General features: G+C 38.0%; 1 protein-coding gene across 1 annotated transcript in view; it reads right to left on the bottom strand.

Moving 5' to 3' along the window:
* PAM (peptidylglycine alpha-amidating monooxygenase) overlaps positions 1-23,216 on the bottom strand; it is a 2,584,515-nt gene that overhangs the window by 630,126 nt on the left and 1,931,173 nt on the right. Inside the window, exon 16 of the mRNA XM_044063879.1 lies at positions 14,531-14,709. Within this exon, the coding sequence (XP_043919814.1) occupies positions 14,531-14,709 (179 nt within the window). The remainder of the gene's footprint in view (positions 1-14,530; positions 14,710-23,216) is intronic.

The raw sequence follows: 23,216 nt of genomic DNA, 5'->3' as shown, positions 1-23,216 counted from the left end.
ATTATTTAGATTTTATTATTGTATGTTACCATAAGAAAAGATTTTATGTTATCAGATGCTGAAGCAGGAATAACCATTACCTGATGTTTTTGTCATTGACTATTGCTAAACCAAGTCCAATCTGACTGGTCACACAGTATGTGCTGCCTTAACCTAATGCTCTCTTACATTTTTCTTCTATTTTTCTTTCAGTAATCCAAACCACCCATCAGGTCAAGCAGAGTTCTGCCCTTCATATCAAGCAGTGGAAATTTCAAACTTCTCTCTTGAGCACTGGGCACCCACAGACACTTGTCCTGCAACTAAAGAAACTAAACACTAATGTAGGTGATTAACTTCCAAGTGTCTAGACAGTAAATACCTTACCTGCATTAACAAACAAATGTTAGTTGAGTGTATTAGTACATTCTGCTGTATAGTTCCTTAACTAATCCACTGTACTAATGAGTACATCACCAAGAAGAAACAGTTGCATAATATTCTCCAGTTAGTGCCCCCCTAAACTAAAGTCTATTTTCTTCTGAGAAATACTCAAATGTATAAAATAGCATTTCATTGCCTCTCCTGTTTCATCTGTAACTAACCCTAGCTTTAATTTTATATACTTTTAAGAATGTCAGAATATTATACTGTGCCCATAACATAGTCTATAACTTAGTGCAAACATACAGTTTAAAATATAGTTAAACATTCAGTTTAAAATTCAGTTTAACATATAACCATTTAAGCTAACACTACATACTTACCAAAGCCTAAAGAAACACTTGGAGTCAGTGTTAGCCCAGCTGCGCTCGGGCTTGCTCCACTCCACTCCCTGCCCACAATTCCCACCTGCCCCCAGTACTTCTACCTTTATTCTAACCCCTAATCACCTGACCAGTAGTCCAACCCCTAATTCCCTAACAAGTAGCCCAACCCACTCATCCTACCTCCCCCCACTCTCCAATCCAATAACATCCCACACTGATCCCACTCCCAACAACACATTCCCAGACAACACACCTCCACCCTCACACACAACCAACCAGGAATCCTAGTTGTACTACTCACTCAAAGTAGTATCATCTTACCCAGACTCGCATCCCTATCAATAGCTCTCTAACCTTCCTAACTTCCTTACAAACAGACCTACCACTGCACAACTACTCCTATCACACTACCCACACTAGCCCACCCTCTCAAACCCACTCACACTTCTTCATCTGCCCCACAATCATAAATCTTACAATTACACATTACTCACTAACAAAAATGACACCATCTCACAACACTAAGAAAAACACACATAGACCAAGCTCACAAACAATTAATATTAAAGAGCACATACTGACACTCCTACAAACTCTGCTAACCTCTGGTGACATTCACCCAAATCCAGGTCCCCTCTCAGCCCGACAAACATCTGACCTGCTGATCCTAAATCTCAACATAAGAAGTATTACCAACAAGCTAACAGACCTACATGCATTCATAGCCCACTACAGCCTTGATGTACTCGCCATTACAGAGACCTGGCTTAAACCCAGTATCCAAGATGAAGGCTTTCTCCCCCCAGGGTATAATACACTTAGATCTGATAGAACAAACAGGAAAGGAGGAGGAGTAGCCATTCTCTGTAAAAACACCATTAACCTCCAGCTCCTGCACACCACACCACCCACTTTTCAAAATGCTGAAGTCCTATTTTCTGACCTATCCATAAGAAACACCAGGAATATCAATATAATATGCTGCTACATACCTCCAGGCAACAACTGACTCATAATAGAAGACATCCTACACTGGACAAAGGATAATCTACTTCAGGAAACAATCCTACTAGGAGACCTTAACACCGACTGGGCAGCCTGTAACTCCAGCAGCCCCTCTACACATATCACTCTATATGGGTTCTCTCAACTAATTGAAGAAACAACTAGAGTAGATAAGAGAAGAAAGAAAGAATCCATACTGGACTGGACACTAACCAACTATCCCAAACAAAATTATACAGTAGTCTGTCTCCCAGATGACCTAAGTGATCATCTCTCCACCTTCCTACTCCACAAACACTCCAATCACCCCAAACCAGTAGTCTACAAACTCGTACGAGATGACTGTAACCTTACTCCACAATACCTAAATACTGTCCTAAGCCACTGCAACTGGGAACCACTATGGACACTTGGGTTAGACCAGGCAGTAGACTACTTCAATACTACCTTCTCTAACATCCTTAACAGTCTAACTCCCAGCAGAAAGATCAGAGTTAAAGCCAATTATGCAACCCTGGCTAAGTAGGGACACCAGAGCCTTACTAAAAGCCAGAGATAAAGCCTGGAAAATCTGAAAAACTGACAAAACCCCTAGCTCCAGGCCATACTATCAACAGCTTAGAAACAATGCCAAGGCTGAATCCAAAACAAACAAACAAAACTATTTTCTTAGCGCCCAAAGGAAATATTCAAATAATCCATAAAAATTCTGGTATGCCATTAACTCCCTACTAAAGCCAGACAAAACCACTACTCCAGCACCCAGCTCTACTAACAATACCCTAGACATAGCTACTCAATTTAATAACCATTTTACTGAATACATCTTAGCCCTGTCCAGTCAAATAACCAAAAACAGTCTACCTCAATCACAACCCAGCCTATCCCACATCACCCCCTCTTTCAGCCTATCAACAGTGCCCACCTGAACTATCAAAAAACGCCTCCTAAAACTAAAGCCAATCACATTGGCAGCTGATAACATACCTGCTGCATACCTAAAAATGGCTAGTGACTCCATATCATATCATATCCTGTCTCCATCCTTATCAACCGCTCCATACTAGAATCCTACATACCCAAACTCTGGAAAGTAACTCGCATCATTCCTCTCCATAAAGGAGGTAATTCCTACAAATTCTCCAACTACCGACCTATTGCCATCCTTTACCCCCTATCCAAAAATCTTGAGAAATGCATCCACTTGCAAGTGATGACATTTCTTAACACACACAATCTACTATCTACCACACAACACGGTTTCCATCCACATCACAGTCCTTCTATCCTTCACTAATCATATAAACCTTCATAGGAATGATAACAAATATGTATCAGCCATTTTCCTAGACCTCTCAAAAGCATTTGATATGGTCTCCTACTCCATTCTACTAGACTCACTAACATCATTATCCTTCCCCTCCTCTACTATAGCCTGGTTCAGAGCTACCTATCTGACAGGCAACAATCAGTCCAGGGGGGAAGGAACTCTGTCTGCATAACTTCCAACCACCATAGGAGTCCCACAGGGCTCTATACTGGGCCCACTATTGTTCTTTATTTTAACAAATAACCTCAGTAGCTCTATACAACATGCCACACTCATACAATATGCAGATAATTCAACCCTGATCTGCTCCACCTCATCTCCTACCACCCTACATACACTCACTCAAGATACCTTTAACTCAGTAGAAAAATGGATATCGGGTATCCAACTAATTCTAAATCCCAAAAAGACAAAACTGCTACTATTTACCCCTAATAGATCAAACCCCCCTCTCCTTTACCATAACTTCTAAGGACGGCACCACCATCTCCCCTTCTAACCACACCGAACTTCTGGGTATTGAAATAGGCAATAATCTCCACTTTGATGTTCATATCTCATATACCATAAAACTAGTACACAAAAAGCTAGGCTCCCTGTACAGGCATAAGTCCTTTCTCTCACAAAACGCAAGAGTCACTCTTGCACAAAGCCAACTCCTCGCAACTCTATTATATGCAGCACCAATCTTTGCCCAAATCAGACAATGTGACCTAGACAAACTAGAATCATGCCACAATAAAATAGCCAAGTTTGCTACTAACTCAGTCTATAGGACCCATCACTGTACTGCACTAAAAAAACTAAAATGGCTTGAGCTACCACAGCTACTTAACTATCACCAGCTTGGCACAGCCTACAATATTCCCAAATATCCTGAAAAAAAACCCTCATTATCCAACCTACTTACTGTCTATACTAAAAACCGATACCCAGGATCTAGTGAAAAATCTCTCCTCTCCATCACCAAGGCTAACAATAATGCAGGGAAAACGCTCTAGTCCCACACCGTTGCCAGAAATTGGAACTCTCTTCCCCTATCCGTGTCCACTGCCCCCTCCACATCCATATTCAGTCTGATGAAATTCCTAGTTTGTCTCAGGGACGAAAGCGCTACTAAGCTTTTACTGCTGTATAAATAAAGTGGATTTATCACTTCGTCTTTGTGGAGTCCTTTGGCCTGCATTTGCATTTCTGTGGATTATTGGTTTGTTGCTGCTTTTTTGGTTTTGTTTGATCTTTGATCCCCTGTAGGCTTGGTCATCCGAAAGGGTACTTTTAACTGTAGAATCTTACTTGATATATTTTCTTCTCTTACCAATGTATATCTGACATTGTCTTTTTACCTACACTCTATATCTTCTTTTACCTGGAGTGTTTTATTAATTTCTTGTTATATTACTATGTTCAGCATACATGATGAAACCTGTTTTGTGTAGTATGCTGGATGTACTGTAACTGACATTGTCTTTTACCTATGTTCTATATCTTCTTTTACCTGGAGTGTGTTATTAATTTTTTGTTATAGTACTATGCTCAGCATACATGATGTAACCTGTTTTGTGTACTATGCTGGATGTACTGTATTTGTATAACTTGATGCCGGAGCTTTTGTCCCCGGGCATCCGCTGAAAATTTACCTGGTCCAGTCTGAATTTCCCGGTTAACAAATGTAACATAAAATAAAATAAATAATTTTGCCAAATCAAGCTTCTCACCAGCACATAACTCTAGCAAAAGTTTCTGCTGACATAATGTGTCAACTTTGAGCTCTATGGGTCTTCCATTTATCCAAACAGTGCAAAATACTTCATTCTTTGCCCATAAATCTATGACACTGACTGTTTCATCAAGCACAGACACACCATCAACATAAAAAGTAGGGTCACAACTTTCTAATTGATCAACTTGTCTCTTTGAATGTTCTCTTTTAATAAAAAAATGCCTCTTAATTTGATTTACAAAACCTTTTAAAATGAATCCATTTAATGCATGTGTGGTATTATTGACAAATAACTAAGCACTTTTCTCTTTTGGGATAATGATTTGCACCACAATTATGACAGTTGACTATGAAACCAGGCATAGGCACATTCTTTGAGTTTGCTGACTCACTCTTATGCTTCACTGAGACTGTGCGTACTCTGGAATTTGCTACAAAAGTACAGGGTTTACAGTTGCTGCCATGTGCTTGGGCCTGTTTCTTTTAACAACTTGCTGCATACTATCAACATGAGCACTAGAAGATACTGGAAGCATGCATTTATCATTTGTAAGTATATTTGTGTGCTGTTCTGTGAGCTCATATATCTGACAAATCTCAATGGCATTATTCAAAGTTAAATCACTGTCACAAAGCAAAATCTTTCTCACAGCATCATCTTTAATACCACACACAAGTCTGTGTTTTATCAACTCATCCCTTAAATCACCAAATCTGCACATTTTAACCTTGTTTCTTGAGTCCGTTATATATGCTGCAAAAGTTTCCCCAGGCTTTTGTTCTCTTGTGTAAAATAAGTGCTGTAACATTCGTTTGGGGGTTACACATTTCTATAAATTTATGTTTTAAGCACTCTGGCTCTTCCCTTGACTCAGTCAGTACCACTATATGACGGTTTCCCCTCCCTGCAAATACAGCAGGTGCATACACAAATGAATTCTCCCTTTCTACGGCTTCAGAAATAGATACCTCTGTATGGTCATTTTCATCAGAAAATGCAGCTTGTATGAAAATATCATACGCTTGCTCAAACACTCTCCAGTTCTCTACAACATTATTATCAAATACAAGTGGAGCTGTTTTTCAAAATCAGTCTGCCATGCCAACAAATTATGCCCAAACACACTGAAAATGACCCTTGTAATTATGTACAAACATGCACACACAGGCAGTACTTGTAATAACATTCAAATGCACAATAAACTCTTCAAAATACTGTACTTTGTGAAATATGCTTTGAAATTACTGTATTTTGTGAAATAACTGTACAGTAATACTGCACAATCATATAAACTCTCTGTATACTTTGGATATCTTGAATAGCTTTAATTAATGGGAAAAAAGTATGTGCTATAAGCTACTTTTAAAAAAATACAGTTTCCTTATTTTATTAATTTTTATGTGATTTGGACTTTATTTCAAACATTTTCTATAGTTACTTGAATATTTTTTTAATATGTCTCAGATTCGGACATTTCTTTTACTTAGAAATTCATTTAGAGCGTTCCAAGTGCTTTGTTTTATATTTTGCTAATAAGAAATCATTTAAGTAAGCTTTGATGCCTGTAATCCATTTCTGGCCTGTTTTTTTGCAAATTAAATGTGTAGTGGGGATGATCCACTCCTCTACATTCCTCCGCCTTTAACAGAGTGCCTTCTCGGTCCGGAAACTGGATTTCCGGATCCAATGTCTGACACCATGTCGCTTGTCTTGCAAACAGGTAGGGTAGTTTGTTTACATGCTTTATTACACAGAAATACATCAGGATGGAGAGCAGCAGTACAAAATATAAATGAAATGATTAAGTGATAGACTACACAGACAGGCATGCTTACATCTCAACAGCTTACTACACAATGGCAGTCAGGCTCACACATGCTCAGTATTTATACACTTGTGCAAGCCCTTAGAAAGCTTCGTAAAGGTGTACACACATATTGATCTACAGAAACAATGGAAGGATATATGTATGTCTCCTAAATATGGAACAAAATCTAGAAGATTTAGGATTTTTGCTTAGAAATGTTTATATAGATATTTCTATACCCCAAGTAGACTCCAGAGAATTTTTCCTCATGTAGACAGCAAATGTTGGAGGTATGACGGGGAAGATAGAGGTACTTGGGAACAATTTTCTGGGAGTGCAGTGGGTTGGCGGACTTTAAGGATTCCCTGCTGGATGCACTGTTGTATGTTGTAGATGCTGGGTGGATGGATTGGTGTGATGAAGGAGATGATTTTTCTGAGCTATGATACAGAATCAGAATTGCCCAGACATGGTAAGGCCTTTCTGTGTCGATTTATGGTGACTGCCCAAAAAGGAATTATTAGAAAATGGAAATCAAAATCTAAACCAACTACATTAGAAGTAGAGAATATAGTAACAGAGATAAAACAACTGGAACTGAGATCTTTAGAAAAGGGCAGGAGCAAACTACATACATAAAAATTGGAATTGTGGGAACAATACATACAGGGGATAAATGAGGTTTAAAAGAAGGCAGAACTTAAATGAGTTATGCAATGTTTGACTGTAAATGACTGGATAGATTATAAGTGATTTATGATGTTTCCAACTGGGAGCATGCCAATATGGTTTGTGATTTAAGATGCATGCAACTAGGATTGTGACGGTGTGGTTTGCTTTCATTTATGTAAATGTATGATTTAATTATATGTCATAAGTGATGGTTTAATAAAGATATTTCTTGTTTAAAAAAGGGACAGAAATTGAATAATTTATGTAATGTTGCTTAGACAATATATAGCAATATATGTGAAGTATAGTGTTTGTTAATATTAATTTAATACAATTTGATTACTTTTGTATAAATGTAAATTTGCCTATGTCACAAGTGACGATTCAATAAAGGTGTTTAAAGAAAAAATGCAATAACTCTAGCACTGAGCAGTACCTCCTTCAGACATTCCTTCATATGTTCAGTTAAAGTGGTAGGTTTATCAGTTTGGCACTACCTAAAAAAGGCACTATGAGTGTGAAGGTCTTTGCTAATACCCGAAAGCCTAGAGGGATAAGTGCAGACCAGCCCTGGCAAAGCAGCATCATCCGTCAACCATATACTCCAAGGCCATCCAATATTTTACTCCTTTGTACTGACACCAGAAGTTAAGCCAACTGTTAAAATCAATAATTTTCTGTTGGTAACATGGCATCATCGTTGGAGAAGTTAGTATGCTGCTCAGTGCTAGGCTCATACCTGCCTGAGACATATAATCAGCAAGCTCGATCATGTCTCACATCATATAGTCAAGGGAGGTACATCTCAGGTCATTAACACCACACGTGGACTATGATAGAGTCATAGGGTTGCCACCTTACAGGTGGTAACCCTATAGAGTCATACTGGTTCCTGTGGTTCAATGAACTGAGTGCATGTTCAAGGCAGAAATATTACTGTTAATGTTTGAATGGTCATGACAGTAATTTGTAATTAAACTATCAGCAAAAAGTACATGCTGGAATAAAAAAAAAAAGATATACGTTACATTCAGCTTGAAAACTTGTGGGAAACAGTAATCTTAGATATTAACAAGCTATTTTATACAAAACAGATGGTACTAAATGAATATTTTCCTATAAGATAAATAATTTATAATAGGTACTAAATTAATATTTTCCTGTAAGATAAATCATGTATAATATTTTCTAATGGTAAATACACAAACAAAGCTCCAAACTATCATACCTTATTTTTCTAACTAAACACAATGAAATGTAGTTCAAATTAAAAAATGTAGAAGCAGTTGATTCCAAATATTTAATATTAAACAATTAGTAGCAGTTGCTGATAAACTGCATCTTTTTTATGTTTTAGACGAAATTAAAACTAAAGGGCATCATTTAGTTTATACAGTCAAGAGACAAAGATGAACCACTAAGAACTTTGAACGTATCACTGTTTTTTCACCCTTGAAGCTTGATCATAGGAAAGTCCAGCCACAGTGCTAGGGTCCTTCTTGGTTACAGTTATGCCAGCAAAGTGATGCTGAATTATTCGTCCATTTAAAGAAAGATGTTGTCAGATAAACACAACAAACAATACGTTTTTAAACTGCTTCAATATCTCAAAATGAAACTGTATGAATTCTATATCAACGGAAGTGTAATGGGGTATTATATACCTCTCAACAATTTGATGCAAGCAATCTGGACAGAGCTAAAAATAAGTGGGGGGAACAGATGCCCCAAAACAGGGATAGATTTTAAATATTGCTCTTAAATTTAGAAAATGTCTAGAACAACATATTTTGGATTGGCATGCATTTTCTCAAGGATATGAAGCCTGAAACTGAAATGCCTGTCATTACTTGATGATTTTAATCTTCAATGACTTGTCAGAAAACCACAAATTGTATGTGGAATGGACCAAAAATATGGGGCAAAAATCTCAACATTCTGTGAAAATCTGCACAGCTGAGAGGTGTGGTGGGAAAGTGCTGTTCTGTGAATTCCTGTAGCCACTGGATATAGTCTGCTTCTATATCCAGTGTACGAACAAATTAAAATTCTTCCTGATTAGTACAGTCTTCTGAGTGTACCTCTGTAGTAAAGGAAGACTGTGAACACAACAGCATTTCAAAATTTGTCTTTACTACTTACAGCACAGTAATGACCCTTCAAGTTCAAATGATTGCAGACGTTTCTCAAAGTAGATTCCAAATTTATGAGCTCAACAACAGTGTTACTGTCATTAAGAATAAATTGATGGAATGCTATACATTCGTAAATCAAATTGTACAAGGGTCACTCACTCCAGGGATCTTAACCTAGCCTTTGACAAACAGGTCATGCTAGACACATAGATTCATCTCCCAGAGACTGCCACTTTTCTGGAACAAGCTTTCCAATTCATGTGAAACAGAGCCCCTGCCTGACCCTCTTCAAACACAACCTAGATCAATGGATGGGTGACTGCAAATTCACTCCTGGGGTGGTGCCCATGACCCCCCTGGACAGAAGTCATCAGCATTAATTACCATAGACCCTTACCTTTGTGAACTTCACTCATCTAACCTCCGACAATTGGAGCAACTTGGGATAAATATGGCTAGGCTTGTAAGGGGCTATTAGCCTAGTAACCTCCTATGAACCTATAAACTGAAAACAATTATTTGTGTTTTCACTGTCATTCGTATCTATTAAGTGGAAGAAGAATTGAAGGAAAGGGTCTATCTTCAAAAAAGTTATTTGAATTAAATATAGTGCTAAGATGTTGGTAATCAAAGAAATAAGATTTTCCCATTTAAAGAATATCTACAAGAGTTGAAAGTTTAGTAATCCAGTACTTGCTTAATATTTTTATAAGACAAGAAGGCTTGATGATTACATCTATAAGCTAAAAAGACATAGTTGAGCATGTCAAATGTATAAATCAGGAGGCATGTTAAGGTGCAAAATTGTTCACAGTTTGAGAGTCTTATTAATGTCAGCACAGTGGTGCATTGGTTTTTCTTTCTATGCCTGACTACAGGTAATTAAACCGATTTTCTAATGTAGGAATTTGTAAATGAGTGACCATCGAGTTTGTTGTTTAACATTGTCTCTTTATCAATATTAAATGACTTTCCTGCATGTATGTTGAATAAGATGATAAAAACAAAATGGTTAAGCAGGTTACAGCTTTTAATATTATAATTAATTGTATATTTGATGAATGTTCAGCTGTCAAGCTAAGACCTATTGTCCTTCAAGAAACCTGCATTTTCTACTTCCATATACGTTACATACATTCTATGATATACATGTGCGTGTATCCTAACAGCAGACCCCAGATAAAAAGGATGACAAAATATCTAGGACACAATGCAGATATTCTTTGCTCACCTGCACTCTTTGCATATTGTCAAAAGTGTATTGATATTCTTGGTGCATCAACAATGATGTACCTCCTCCTTGGCATGACATCAAAGCTACTAAGATTACATTAAACCTACCATTTTCACACTTATTCATTAAAAAACTAAAATAAAAGGTCACACACTAAAAAAGCAAAACACATACACAACTTCAAAACACCCTAGCCCACCACCAAGCCCCATGGTGCAGACAGATAAAGCACTAGCTGCATCCCAAATGAACTATGCTTGACTTGTGGTATGAGTGCTGGAGGGACCAAGGTGGAGGATGATGGGACTGATTGGCTGACACCTGCTTGCCCAGCCTGGGGGTGCATAGGCAGCTCAGCTTGATGCATTAGTGATGCCTGCTATCACTCCCTGTATGAAGCTCAGCATGCCAACTTTGTATTGTGGTGAGTCCCTTAACCAGGAAGTTGCCCGTGTACAGTATTATGCAAGCATCTCTTGTGAAAAAGCAACTGGAGCATGCAAGCTGCTAAAGGACTGTCTCACCTCGCCCAGCACCAAGCTGTCAACTCTGCCTGGGAAGTAGTGTGATGAAAGGTTCTTGTCTTGATGGAGGAAGGAATGGCTCAACTGAGTGCAGGAAAGGTGAGCTTCTGAGTAGATCATGCAGAACTACAAAGAAAAATGCTCTAGCTCACCTAAAATAACCTCAAATCAAAATCTACACTAAGTTTTACAAATACTGATAAAATAAAATAAGCTGAAACAAAGGCTGCATTTTCCTTTCACTGCAACATAAAAAGTAACTTTGTAAACAATACATACAAAACCCACATGTGCAACCACCAAATAAGACACTGTCTACATAAAATAAACTACTAGAAATGAATTGTGCTCACATTAAAACAAAAACATCAAAATAAAAGTAAAAAATATATAATTAGCAAGGGATGTTGAGGGGCTTGCTCCCCCGCAAAAAGAAAAAAAAACAGGGTCTTTGACTTTTTTTTTGAAGATTTATTTGCAAATCTGAGGGCTTTCCTGAGTACATGCACAGTGATTTGATTTTAGCAACAATGACATTACTCTGTTTTGATCACATTTAGTACAGCCATATATATATATATATATATATATATATATATATATATATATATATATATATACACACACACACACACACACACTTGCACTCGTACATGCACATATACAAACATACAAATGCATGCACCCCATCACATATAGAGATCACAAACATACCTATATACTCCTGCAAGGATGCTTGGATAAGGATAGAAAGACTAGACGAAAAGTGAGTCAGCCAGCTTGTTAGTTGCATTTTGACCGAATGTGGAAGGCCTGCTCATGTCACTGAAAAAATCTGATGAAACATTTGGTCCTCTATGTTGGGGGATGTTGTTGTGACTTTCGGCTTTCCCGGTTAGGGGTCGCCACAGCAGAACTTCGGTCCGCTAATGATTGGCAGTTGATTTTTAAGTACCGAGTTGCCAGCCCTGATGCACAACCTTCAAGGAAGGTATTCCCATTCACGCATGTCTCCACACAGAAGACGCTCTAACTGATATTCTCACAATGAACATCTAGGCATCAGGAATGAAAGATTAGATAGTCGGGTGCTTAATTTTTTTGTAAAGAACATGGGGGTTCAGTTTAGAGATTTAATTTTAGTGTGTAGCCAGACCTCTCATGGGGGGGTCAAACAGACAAGAGTTTGAAAGAGGTTATTAGAGGAGATGGAATCAAGATATATTTAATTTATAATACTGTCTGTCCCAATTTAAATCTCTGGATATAAAGTTTTTTGAATATGATGTTATAAGGTTGAGGTTTTCAGGTTTTATGTGACTTTATAATTCAAAATAATGGATTGTTAATTAAATATTTATTCATTGTTAATTGATTTCAATAAATTAAAAAAGATGAAGCTTATAGGAGACCATCGAGTTGTAATTCATTCCATTGAAGGTGAATGCTGAGGTACCAGAATCATATTTATTAAAGTAAAAATAAGTTTTAGTCTGTGCTCTTATTTCCGTTGCTGTGGAGTTTTGTGTTCTGGAGTTTACAAACTGTTTTCAGCAGTTTGTGGTGTTTTTTGGTGAGAGTCAAAACCAGACAGCTTCTTACTGTGAGGCGACGGGATATCGCCTCTAAATCTCCACGCACAGGGAGTATGAGGATTTGTCCCAAACAAAAATATTTTCTGGTTATTAATGACTGGATGCCTGCAATTTTCATTCAACAATATGGTATACAACCAATGAAAGGCACGTTCTCAGAGATCACCTACTTATTTTAGGAACACCCTAAACATATCTTAAAAGGAAAAGAAGAAATAAAAATGATAAGAGAATAACACAAGGATGTGGAAAGAACATGTCAAAACAGTGTCTGACATCATATTGGTCACTTAAGTTATTTCTTACATAGCAATTAAAATGATTTTTTCAAATTGCAGCTACTTGCTGGTCCAAAGCAGCAGAATGTGGAATGCTAGTTGTCTAAGACTGCAAAACTGAGCAGACCACATGGGCAGGCTAGCTGCCCATTCTGACACTGGTTCTTAATGCAGAAGACTGACAAGGTAACTATTTACTGTTCACTTTTACATTAATTTCTAAGAAAAGATATACAAGATATTTATGCACTAGCTCGCTGAACCCAAAAAAGGATATTTCAGAATATGTATGCACTGCTGATTGTGACGGTATAAAGCAAAGCCCATTTCAGATTATATCAGTACCACAAGAGGGAAATACATTATTTAATATCTTGTCACACTTCTAAGTCAAAGCCTAACTTCCAAAGAAAACACAAAAGTTTCAACTAGCTGAGCAGTATTTAATAAACAAGTCTGCTTTACATTAATAAACTAAAAAAGGAAAAGTTCTGGTAAATCCACCTCTTATCCAGGTCCTCCGTACACCTCCAAAATTCGAGCCACAGGATGAATAAGTAGAAAAACATAATCAGACATGCAAGGAGAATAGCTGACCCCGGGGTGAGAGTAGCAGGCTGTCTGCACTTCGTTTGTTACAAAAACAGGCCAATTAACTAAAAGCAAGCATGCAGAAACAGTTAAAAGCAGTCTAGAACATCTAAAGTCACTACCAAAATTTAAAGTAAAATGAAAAAAAATGACTAGACTTAGTCACTAAAAGAACTCACTTTTATTCATGTGTGATAACTGCTTTCCTCCAATAAATGGATTTTATTAGATTATCTTATAACACAAACTAATGATGCACTGCACTCCAGAAGGCTTCCTCTAAGAATGATTTTGACACAATAATTTATAAACCAGTTCCTTGATCACAACAAAACAATCAAAAACACAACTTACCTATCAACCACATGCACTTATTAAAAAAAACTTTTTTGCAGCAATCAAGTCTCTATTCACCCTTTTACTTATACATGCCAACTCCAAGATGGCTCAATGCGGAGGGTGGGGTGGAATCTCCCCAACACAGTGGTATCAAACAGGTATCCACAATCATCACAATGCTAATTCTTAAGAAAAAGAGTACTTTTCACTAGATGGGATTGGCAGTACAGAAGCCTTCTAGAAAAGCTATTTTATTCTTGATCTGACACAGGTACCGAAATACTGTTGTATTTCCTTAAGACCACAACCTCGTTTTAACACATAATGCTTCAAGTTCCTTTACGGCTTGGTTTATCAGTTTGTAATCACTGGGACCACTAGCAGTGTTTCAGAAAGTACTGGCCCAGCCACGACTGCTACAAAATGTTTATTTGCTCTGAGGACTGTAAAGAAATCAGTACTACTTTACTTCAGTTGATCTGCATGACACCAGTAGGTTTTGCAGTCGCTAGGTTCCCTTGAACAAAGCATAGTGGTTTCTGCTTACCTCCATGGTGTCCATGCATCATATCCGGTTTGACAGGAATAGGAATATTTGCCTCTTCAGGTATGCTTCTGAATAATTCTGGCATCCCATCGTCAGTGCAGCTCATGTAGGGAATAGCATGCTTTGCTTCCATGTAGTACATGATATAGAAGTTACACATTTCGTCTTTCGAAGTGCTTCTGAAAAGAGACAAATATAGAACAAAATCAAAAAAACGATACTAAAAAAGAAGAAACAGAGATCACTGTGAAGAATACATATTAGAAAATAATTTTTAATGCAATGCATCAGTAATTTCAACATAAAAAATGCACAAAAATATTCCTTTACTTTCAAAGATGTCATGTTAAAACACGTCTCATTCATGTGCAGGCAACACAAAATGAAAGAACTGCCCAGCTACGATCAATTTCAATAACTGGGTGTGTCCTAAATGAATGACAATAGATAGGGAACAAGTCTGCTCATTCAATCACATTATGCAGGCTTCTGCAGATGTCAAGGGTTTTAAGAATTAGTCCAGGAAGCCACTTCTAAGTCACATTCCTATAAAAATAAAATCAAATTCAGAATTCATGCTGGGAGGCTGACGAGGAGGCCAAGGGTTCAGAAACCATTCTAAATCCTACAAGAGAAAAGCACTAGGGTTCCAGTGTTAGGTAAATACATAGGTAAATACAACCTTAGCCAGGGGACATGAAGACTGCTCTTTTGCAAGGGCACTAAAGTTGACTATGAGGTGTGGTGAGGAACATAACCCTCAACCCGGAAACATCAAAAGTCTGGACAAGGGCCCATGAAAAGTAAGTACAACTGGCCAAAAATCAGGTTGCTGATTAACATAAAATTTGCATACAGAATCATGTAGCCCCACCCACTCCAATGGAGTTGTGGGATACCAACATGAAGATTGGCATCACTAAATAAGAAATAATGGCAAGACATTTGAATTTCAGACTTCATATCCCTCAGAAAATACATAATAATGCAAAGCCTGCTATTCTAGCAATTATCTGAGTTTACAGGAACAATATTTAAAATCTGACACTATTTTTGATCCTTTGTCCCACCATTATTTTTCGCTTTATCCAGATTTCCTGCTCTGAGAGATTGAGAGGTACATTTAAAATCTGTTCCTATTCTTAAGCCTTTGTGCCCCCCTTTATTTTAGGCTTTATCCAGATTTCTTAAGCTACAAGGTCAAGAAGTTTGCAAACCTCTGACCCGCTGCTGCCACAGCTCCCTCGATCTTACTCCCCGGCCCCAAACACAGTTGTAGTTCAGAAAATGCCTGCTAAATACAAGTCCTTTTATTCAAGCCACTTTACAATTTTTAGGTTTTTATCCATATTTCTTGAGCTATGAGGTCAAGAGGTATGCAAACCTCTGAACTGCTGCTACTGCTGCTCGTTTGATCTTACACCCGCCCCCAAACACAAGAGTGGTTTAAAAAATACATGCTAAACACAAGCCCTTTTTAGGTTTTATCCAGATTTCTTGAGTTATGAGGATTAGAAATATGCAAACCTCTGAACTGTGGCTGACACTGTTCTATCAATCTCACTCACTGTTTTACAGACACATGCACACAGAAACACATTTCTGCTTTCATGCAAACACACACACACACACACACACACACACACACACACACACACACACACTCGATGTAGACACAATTAAGTGCAGGGAAGATGGTACATTCAGATTAACATATTAAAGTTCTCCATCGTTTCTTTCGTTAAAAAGTTATAGTACCACACATAAACAATGAGTGCATACTACTTCACATCATACACTTAATAGTTCACTTACTAACATCTAATGCCTCCAAAGCCAGGCAATGCTAGTGAAAAGGGTCAACATTAAACAAAAAGTCATGTCCACTGTTTTAAAAAATTCCAAAACGTACATCTATGTGCTGCAACTCATGGGCGGAACTGCAGCCATAAACAACTTTTTTCTTTTTTTAAAGCTCTCTTACAGGCAGTCAAGGATCAGGCAAGGTCTCGTGACTCTGATGTCATCACGCACACCACTCCATTTTGATGATATTGCAGGATATGATGATAATGCACAATGATGTTTTCATTCTCTAAAAAATTGTAAATAAAAAAAAAATCATGATTTGAAGGGGCCACTCGGGAATTCATGGCACCCCATTATTTTAACTTCAAAACCAGGAAATTCTGAGGAATTCAGTATGGTTGAGAGGTATGTTTGAGGAAACAGAAAGCATATGGATGCTAACATTGCGGTAACATCAATGTCCCAGACTCAGATATTGGGGGGGGGCAACCTGTAGCAGAACATAGCAAATTCCCATAAAGATGAATTCCAAGTCAAAAAACATAGCTATATAACAAAATTCAAAGATGCCTGTTCTAAAACCTTGAGCACAAAAAAGCGGAAAAGGTGGTACGAATTTTTATTTAAGGGTGCTTAGTTTTGCGCTCATTTTGAAAGTGAGATGAGCAAAACTAAATATGAATTTGTACAAATATCTGAATAAACAGTAAAGTAATTTTCTTAAAAACTGTACATTTATTAATAAAGATTTAAGTCATATTCAGACAAAATGAATTCACACAAGTTTGGAAATACACTTAAAATGAAATGGGTATGGATGCAAGTGCTGTAAATATGAAATGTTAATGCTCCTTTTAAACATCTTTTCTGATGTCAGCTCATTTTCTAACTGGCTGCTTTATGTTAACTGGTATATTCACATTTTTTTAGGTGAAAAGAAGCACTTTCTAAAAATGGATATACCTTTTTACTTTTAACCAAGATAGTAAAAGTGGAAAGTGCTCTCCTTACCTGAAATCCAAATTTAAGTATTAGAATATTCAAAACATTTCTCCACAGTACATCTAAGGGTTTTCAGTGTCATATACTGCATACTCATGTAGTCTGCTGCAGTTTCACACTTTGTTCCAACATAAGGCTGTCTGTTATCCATAATTCTTTAGCAAGAATAATGAAATGTACTACTGCTGATCAAGGTTCTAAACAGCATGACTAAGAGACTAGTTGAGATACAGTACAGTGCACAAAATAAGTGCCTTTACCCAACTCAGACAGGGATGTTGAAAGTAAAAGCAACACCCAGATCTTTAAAGAGAATCCGTTGGTTTTATGCTAACTTTTTGAAATTTTTATATGATCTCCACTGGGAATACATTTTCATCAGGTCACACTAAAAGACATGATTTCCTGGCAGTGCTTAGCTGAAGGTGTAACAGCAGAAAGCCAAGAAGTAAAAGAAGACTGAGGTCCAACCTTATGGAACAATATGGTCAAAAGTACTTATCTACTTGAGATGTTGTCAGACTGTGATCCTTGGTACAGCTTTGGGCAAACTACAAAGCAGCCTCTGAAGAACCACCGTTCTACTGAAATATTCTTAAATCAAGTCATTGAAAGAGCCATGCCCGTTATAGAATAGCATCATCATAAAACTGGTGCAAAAATATTGTAGTTTGTCTGCCTACTGAGCAGGGCTGTTTTTAAACAACAAAAAACCCTTCCATACCACAAGCAAAAGACAACAAAATATGATGGATCTTCCTGTAGTCTTTACTACTAATACTACAACATGTAAAACAGCAAAGAACTACAGACGTAGACAAAGAATGATACAGCTTTGAAACTGAGAGCAGAAAAAAATGCACAAGAAGGGGCCACACTTACATAAAATGGACTCGGTTCTTTACTGGAGTTTCTCTTTAAGAAGACATTCAGCCGAATTCATAAAGGTCACTTCAAGGTGCACACAATGTGTAAATCTCAAGGTAGCATTTTTGTATTCAGAGACAGCTCTAACATGGTCCTTTTGCAAGATGACATGCAGCACCACATCAGGCTGCCTCTCAGCCATGTTACATGCTACATGCTAATGAGCCAATTTGGGGGAGAAGAATATGCAAATCAGTTGTGTGCTGTCTTTCCTGGACTTGCCTCCTGGAAGCATCTACATGACAAGTGATTTATAGATCACTCAACCATGGAGATTAGAACAGCCACTCCTTCCACTCTGCGGTAGTGAACATGGCCAAAAGGCTGTGTTTATCCATCATGGTAGTGGTAAGTGTTGCTTTTTTTTTTTGGTAAGGTAGAACTAGGAGGTATGTGTAGAGTATATGTGAGGAGCTGCATGGGTGAGTGTGTGTCTGCCTGGGAGAGAGTGGTATGGTAGTTGGGGGGTAAGTTACGCATGTGTTTGCTTGTGTGTGCATCTACGTGTTTGTGTATGGGTGAATGGATGAGTGACTGTGAGTGCAATCTGGTGTGGAGGGGCCAGTGTTTGCATGTGGGTGGGTTAGGGTGGTTGTCATATCACCACACACACCTAGACTAAGAAGCACAGTCTGCAACATTGGGTGAGGGGAACCTGTAGCCACTAGGGATAACTCTTAATACTAGTACCTTAATAGAACTTTAAAAATATAGAGATTGGGAGATAATACTAGCAACCACCACGGATAACTCTTAATTCTTATGTCTTAACTGTAGTTTAATGGCTCCATATTAAAATGTTGGCACTCCAAATACTGCTCTGAAAGAAAAAACTTAGAAAGTGCGGGAGAAGACTGAATCTCAAACATCGCTCTTCTCCTTTAAACTTCTTTTTTGCAGAATGACAAGTCCCCCTGCACCCCCTGAACTTATATATACACTAACTCTGAGACTGCCATAATTCAGAGAGAAAAGGGATAATCCCAAGAAACAGCCATCTTGGGCTGAGTATATGTTACTAAGTCTATTTTTTCAGCTATGGGTCTAAGTGTTTTCGGACTGGCTCTAGTAGGTCCAGGCATTTCAAATGGTTACCAAATTTAACTGTACAGGGATTGGGGGAAACACTAACAAACAGAGATAACTCTTACTTCTCATTCCTTAACAGCAGTCTAACTGTACAGGGATCAAGGAAACACTGGACAACAGGGATAACTTTTAATTCACATGCCTTAATGGTACTTTATTTGTACAGGGATGGGGGATACCTGAAACCAGAGATATTCAATATGCCAGGGTGGGAAATTGGCCAAATGGTTTAGGTGTTTATAACTGGCTAGGCTTAAAATGGCCTGAAAGGGCAGGTAGCCTAGTACTAACCTATGAACCTTAAAAGCATAAGTTTGAATAAAAGGTATGGGAAACCACTAGACAGCAGGGAAATGTAGCAAGCTTTAAAAGGCACTAAAGCAGACCTCATACATGGTATACTTATTTAGTTACCATAAATACTCCTACTTATTAAAGGCCCAGAACAGATCTTCAGCATGAAGTGCAGACATCTACATACTTAACATTTAAAAATTAACTTCAGCAGTTCATAATTAATACTGTTTACCACTGCCAACCAGTTTAGCCGTTTTACTGTCTACAGACAAGTTTTTAGAATGTAGTCTTTCTACTTAGTCACTGCAAATACTCTAATTTAGGACAGCATTTCCACACTTGTGATAGCTAAAGGGTTAACTGGACAATGAAGGCGCCACTTTGTGGGTATATGCAGGGGTAGGTTTATCTACTGCAAGGGAGGCAGTGAACACAAATATCACTCATTTATGAAACAGATGTGTGTGTGTGTGTGTGTGTGTGTGTGTGTGTGTGTGTGTGTGTGTGTGTGTGTGTGTGTGTGTGTGTCTGTCTTACTGAAATACAAACAGAATAAGAGGGAATCACAGAAAAAGAAAACAGAGCTGCAAGGCTAGAGGACTAGAAGTTTTAACATATTTATGGTACACAGCTTGTAGGGTTTAAACAATAAGTATCCAAATCACTTACAGCATGTCTTTGGAATGTGGGAGGAAACTGGAGTACCTGGAGGAAACCCACGCGACCACAGGGAAGACATGCAGACTCCACACAGAAGGCACCCCAGCTGAGGATTGAACTGGAGAACCTCTTGCTGTGAGGCAGCAACGCTAACCGCTGCACCACCGCAGCTGCCCCAAACAAACGACTACAGTATAAAAATAAAAAACATTCACCCACAGAACATTGTGCCTAACTCTAGCATTTTCAAACATTCGGCCACTATCAAGGTGAAATTTCTTGTGTAAGGAGTGACAACCCTCTACTAGATCAGTAATCAAGGAGCCTCAATCCTCACCACTACCACCTGTGGGGGACGTTCACTGGGAGGACAGGATAACAGGTACACACATAGCATTTTCAGATGCAGCTCTCTGCATCAAGTGCAATTTCCCTTAAGAACACACAGAGACCACAGACAGTCTGGGGCGAGTTTCTCCTTCTTCTTCCAGATCCCCAATAAGACTTCCCACTGGCACAGCTATAGAGTTGAGATCTCATTTGAGTGACCAAGCCAAGACCTCCAGCACCCTCTCTGTCTCTCTGTCCAACCAGTGCTTCACATCCCTACCCAAGTAGCTGACACACACACACACACACACACACACACACACACACTCACACTCACACCCCTGGGAAAGTCTGGCACAGGTTTACTAGCTATGCCCCCTTCTGCTCAGACTATACAGTAGTTTTCATTGCCACCAGTCACTCCTCGACAGCTACTTTAAGGCCCTTAACAAAGGGTGACCAATTTTACTGTGTAATATTAATATTAATACAAATAGTAGTTTGACCAAGAGCAAGGCTATTAGGAGTATGCTGGACTAGGGTTAACCCTCCAGTTTCCTCTGTTAAGCATATACATTTAAAGAGTTACAATAGTGCAAGTACATTTCTGTTCTCTTCCAGTAGGGCACACTGTGGTTACATTTCAAACACAGCACTCTACAAATACCTTTTCAACACACACAATCAGTTTGATATACACATGACATACAGTTCTAATACATTTGTAACATAAGCATCTTGTATAATTCATTTCGATATTCATCAATGAAATATGATTATTTACAAAATTTCAGCTAGCTGTGCTGGCAGTATCTCCTTTTGCCACATAAGGCAATATTTTGGTTAGAGGAACCTCTTCTCTTTGGGCCTCTGAGATTTGAGCCTTGACTGAAGGCCTGCTTTACACTAGTTTGCACTACCTCATCATCATCATAAAGCAAGGTGGAAAGTACAATACAGTCAAAAGAGATATCACCATCTTCAGCAGAAGCCCAAGGATAAAAGAGCCAAACAAAGTAAGTATGTTACAAAGCAAAGTAAATAGTACAATTATAATAACAATGCAAAGTAAGGCAGAATTTATCTAATAATATGTTACAGTTCTACAGTCTACGTTATAACATATACTATCAGTATTTAGTCTCATGGAATTATTCTGTTGTGGGAACTAAACAAAGTCAGGAGTGAGTACAGAATAACGTACTGAGAAAAAAGTGTAAGGTAAAACTGAAAAGGAGGTGGAGAAAAGAGCCATTACTGGCTAGAGAGTCCATAATACTATATTGGGGGATTGAAATAAAAATGTATTACAAGAGGTATGTAAAGGTGGTGTTAAGGTGAAAGATGAGAAAACAGAGAGGGAGGACTACCATGGGTTGGATAAATTCAGGAAGGGAGAGGGGAGAGCTGGGGGGTTGAGATGGATGGGATACAGTTAAGGAGGATGATGGAAGTGTGGTAGTGTACAAAAATAAAATGGAAAATGAACAGATATTTTCTATTCTTCTGCTAATAACTGCAAAAAATATGTATGTATGAAACACTATCATGATATTAAAAAGACATATCTACAGATCTTTAGGAGCAAGCTTTAATTTTGATAATAGTGTATATATGAGTTCTCTGTGTAGACTGAAGATATGAATTGCCATACCTAATGTCATGTCTTTAAAAGAAATTTCCCATTTTCGGCATCAAACAAAACTGCACCCTAATAGTACTGCAACAGTCTCAAAGTAGTTACCTAACACCTCTTTATTTGGATGATAAGAACAATAAGGAAAACTATTATAATTATAAATTTAGAGTAACGTAGTCACAGTTCCTTGCTTTATGAAGAAACTTGAGTTATGTATACTATCTCAATTTCTACTAAAGTTTGTCTTAGAGTAGCTATGGCAGTCTGGAATATGCACAAAATGCTAGTTCTGTAAGCTGCACTGTATGCAAATAGTTATTTACTCAAAATGGTCCTCTGAATAAATTTAAACCTGTTAGACCATACTTCAAATATCATGTTAGTAAACTTTGGTTATTCACAAACACCACACCATCTCTATTTTCTGATCTTAATTGTTACATACTTGTGCAGAAAAACAATGTTCACCAAAAATGCAATAATATTATTACTCATATCATCTAACAAGAATAGCAAGTTTCCATTTGGAATATGGTTCAGCTTTGCCACATACAAGTTGGTATCTGAGAAGACAGGGAAAATATGCTGCCTGTCACCCATGAACCTTTGATTACTTAATACCTTTAACACGTTAAAATAAAACATCTGTCTTAATTTCTATTTGCCAGCTGCCTCATGATGTCTTATTTGACCATCCACATATTTTTAACTACTACTGCTACACTTCAGGTCCAGTGCAGGCAAGTATCTGGCACTGAAAAATCATTGGTTGAAGTACTGCCACATATGTAAAAGTTATGTGCTTGGCCTGAAATTAGATCTGGATGAGCAGGCCCATTCTTATTAACAAACTGGGCTAATGTCATAGGTTCACAGGTAAGTACTAGGCTAGCTCCCCTTGCAGGCCATTTTAATCCTAGCCAGTTTCCCTTT

This window comes from Protopterus annectens, chromosome 2.part2 (genome assembly GCF_019279795.1).
Source record: "Protopterus annectens isolate FY-2018-M chromosome 2.part2, PAN1.0, whole genome shotgun sequence".
NCBI classification, from domain to species: Eukaryota; Metazoa; Chordata; order Ceratodontiformes; family Protopteridae; genus Protopterus; species Protopterus annectens.
This window is presented reverse-complemented; position numbering and strand designations above follow the sequence as displayed.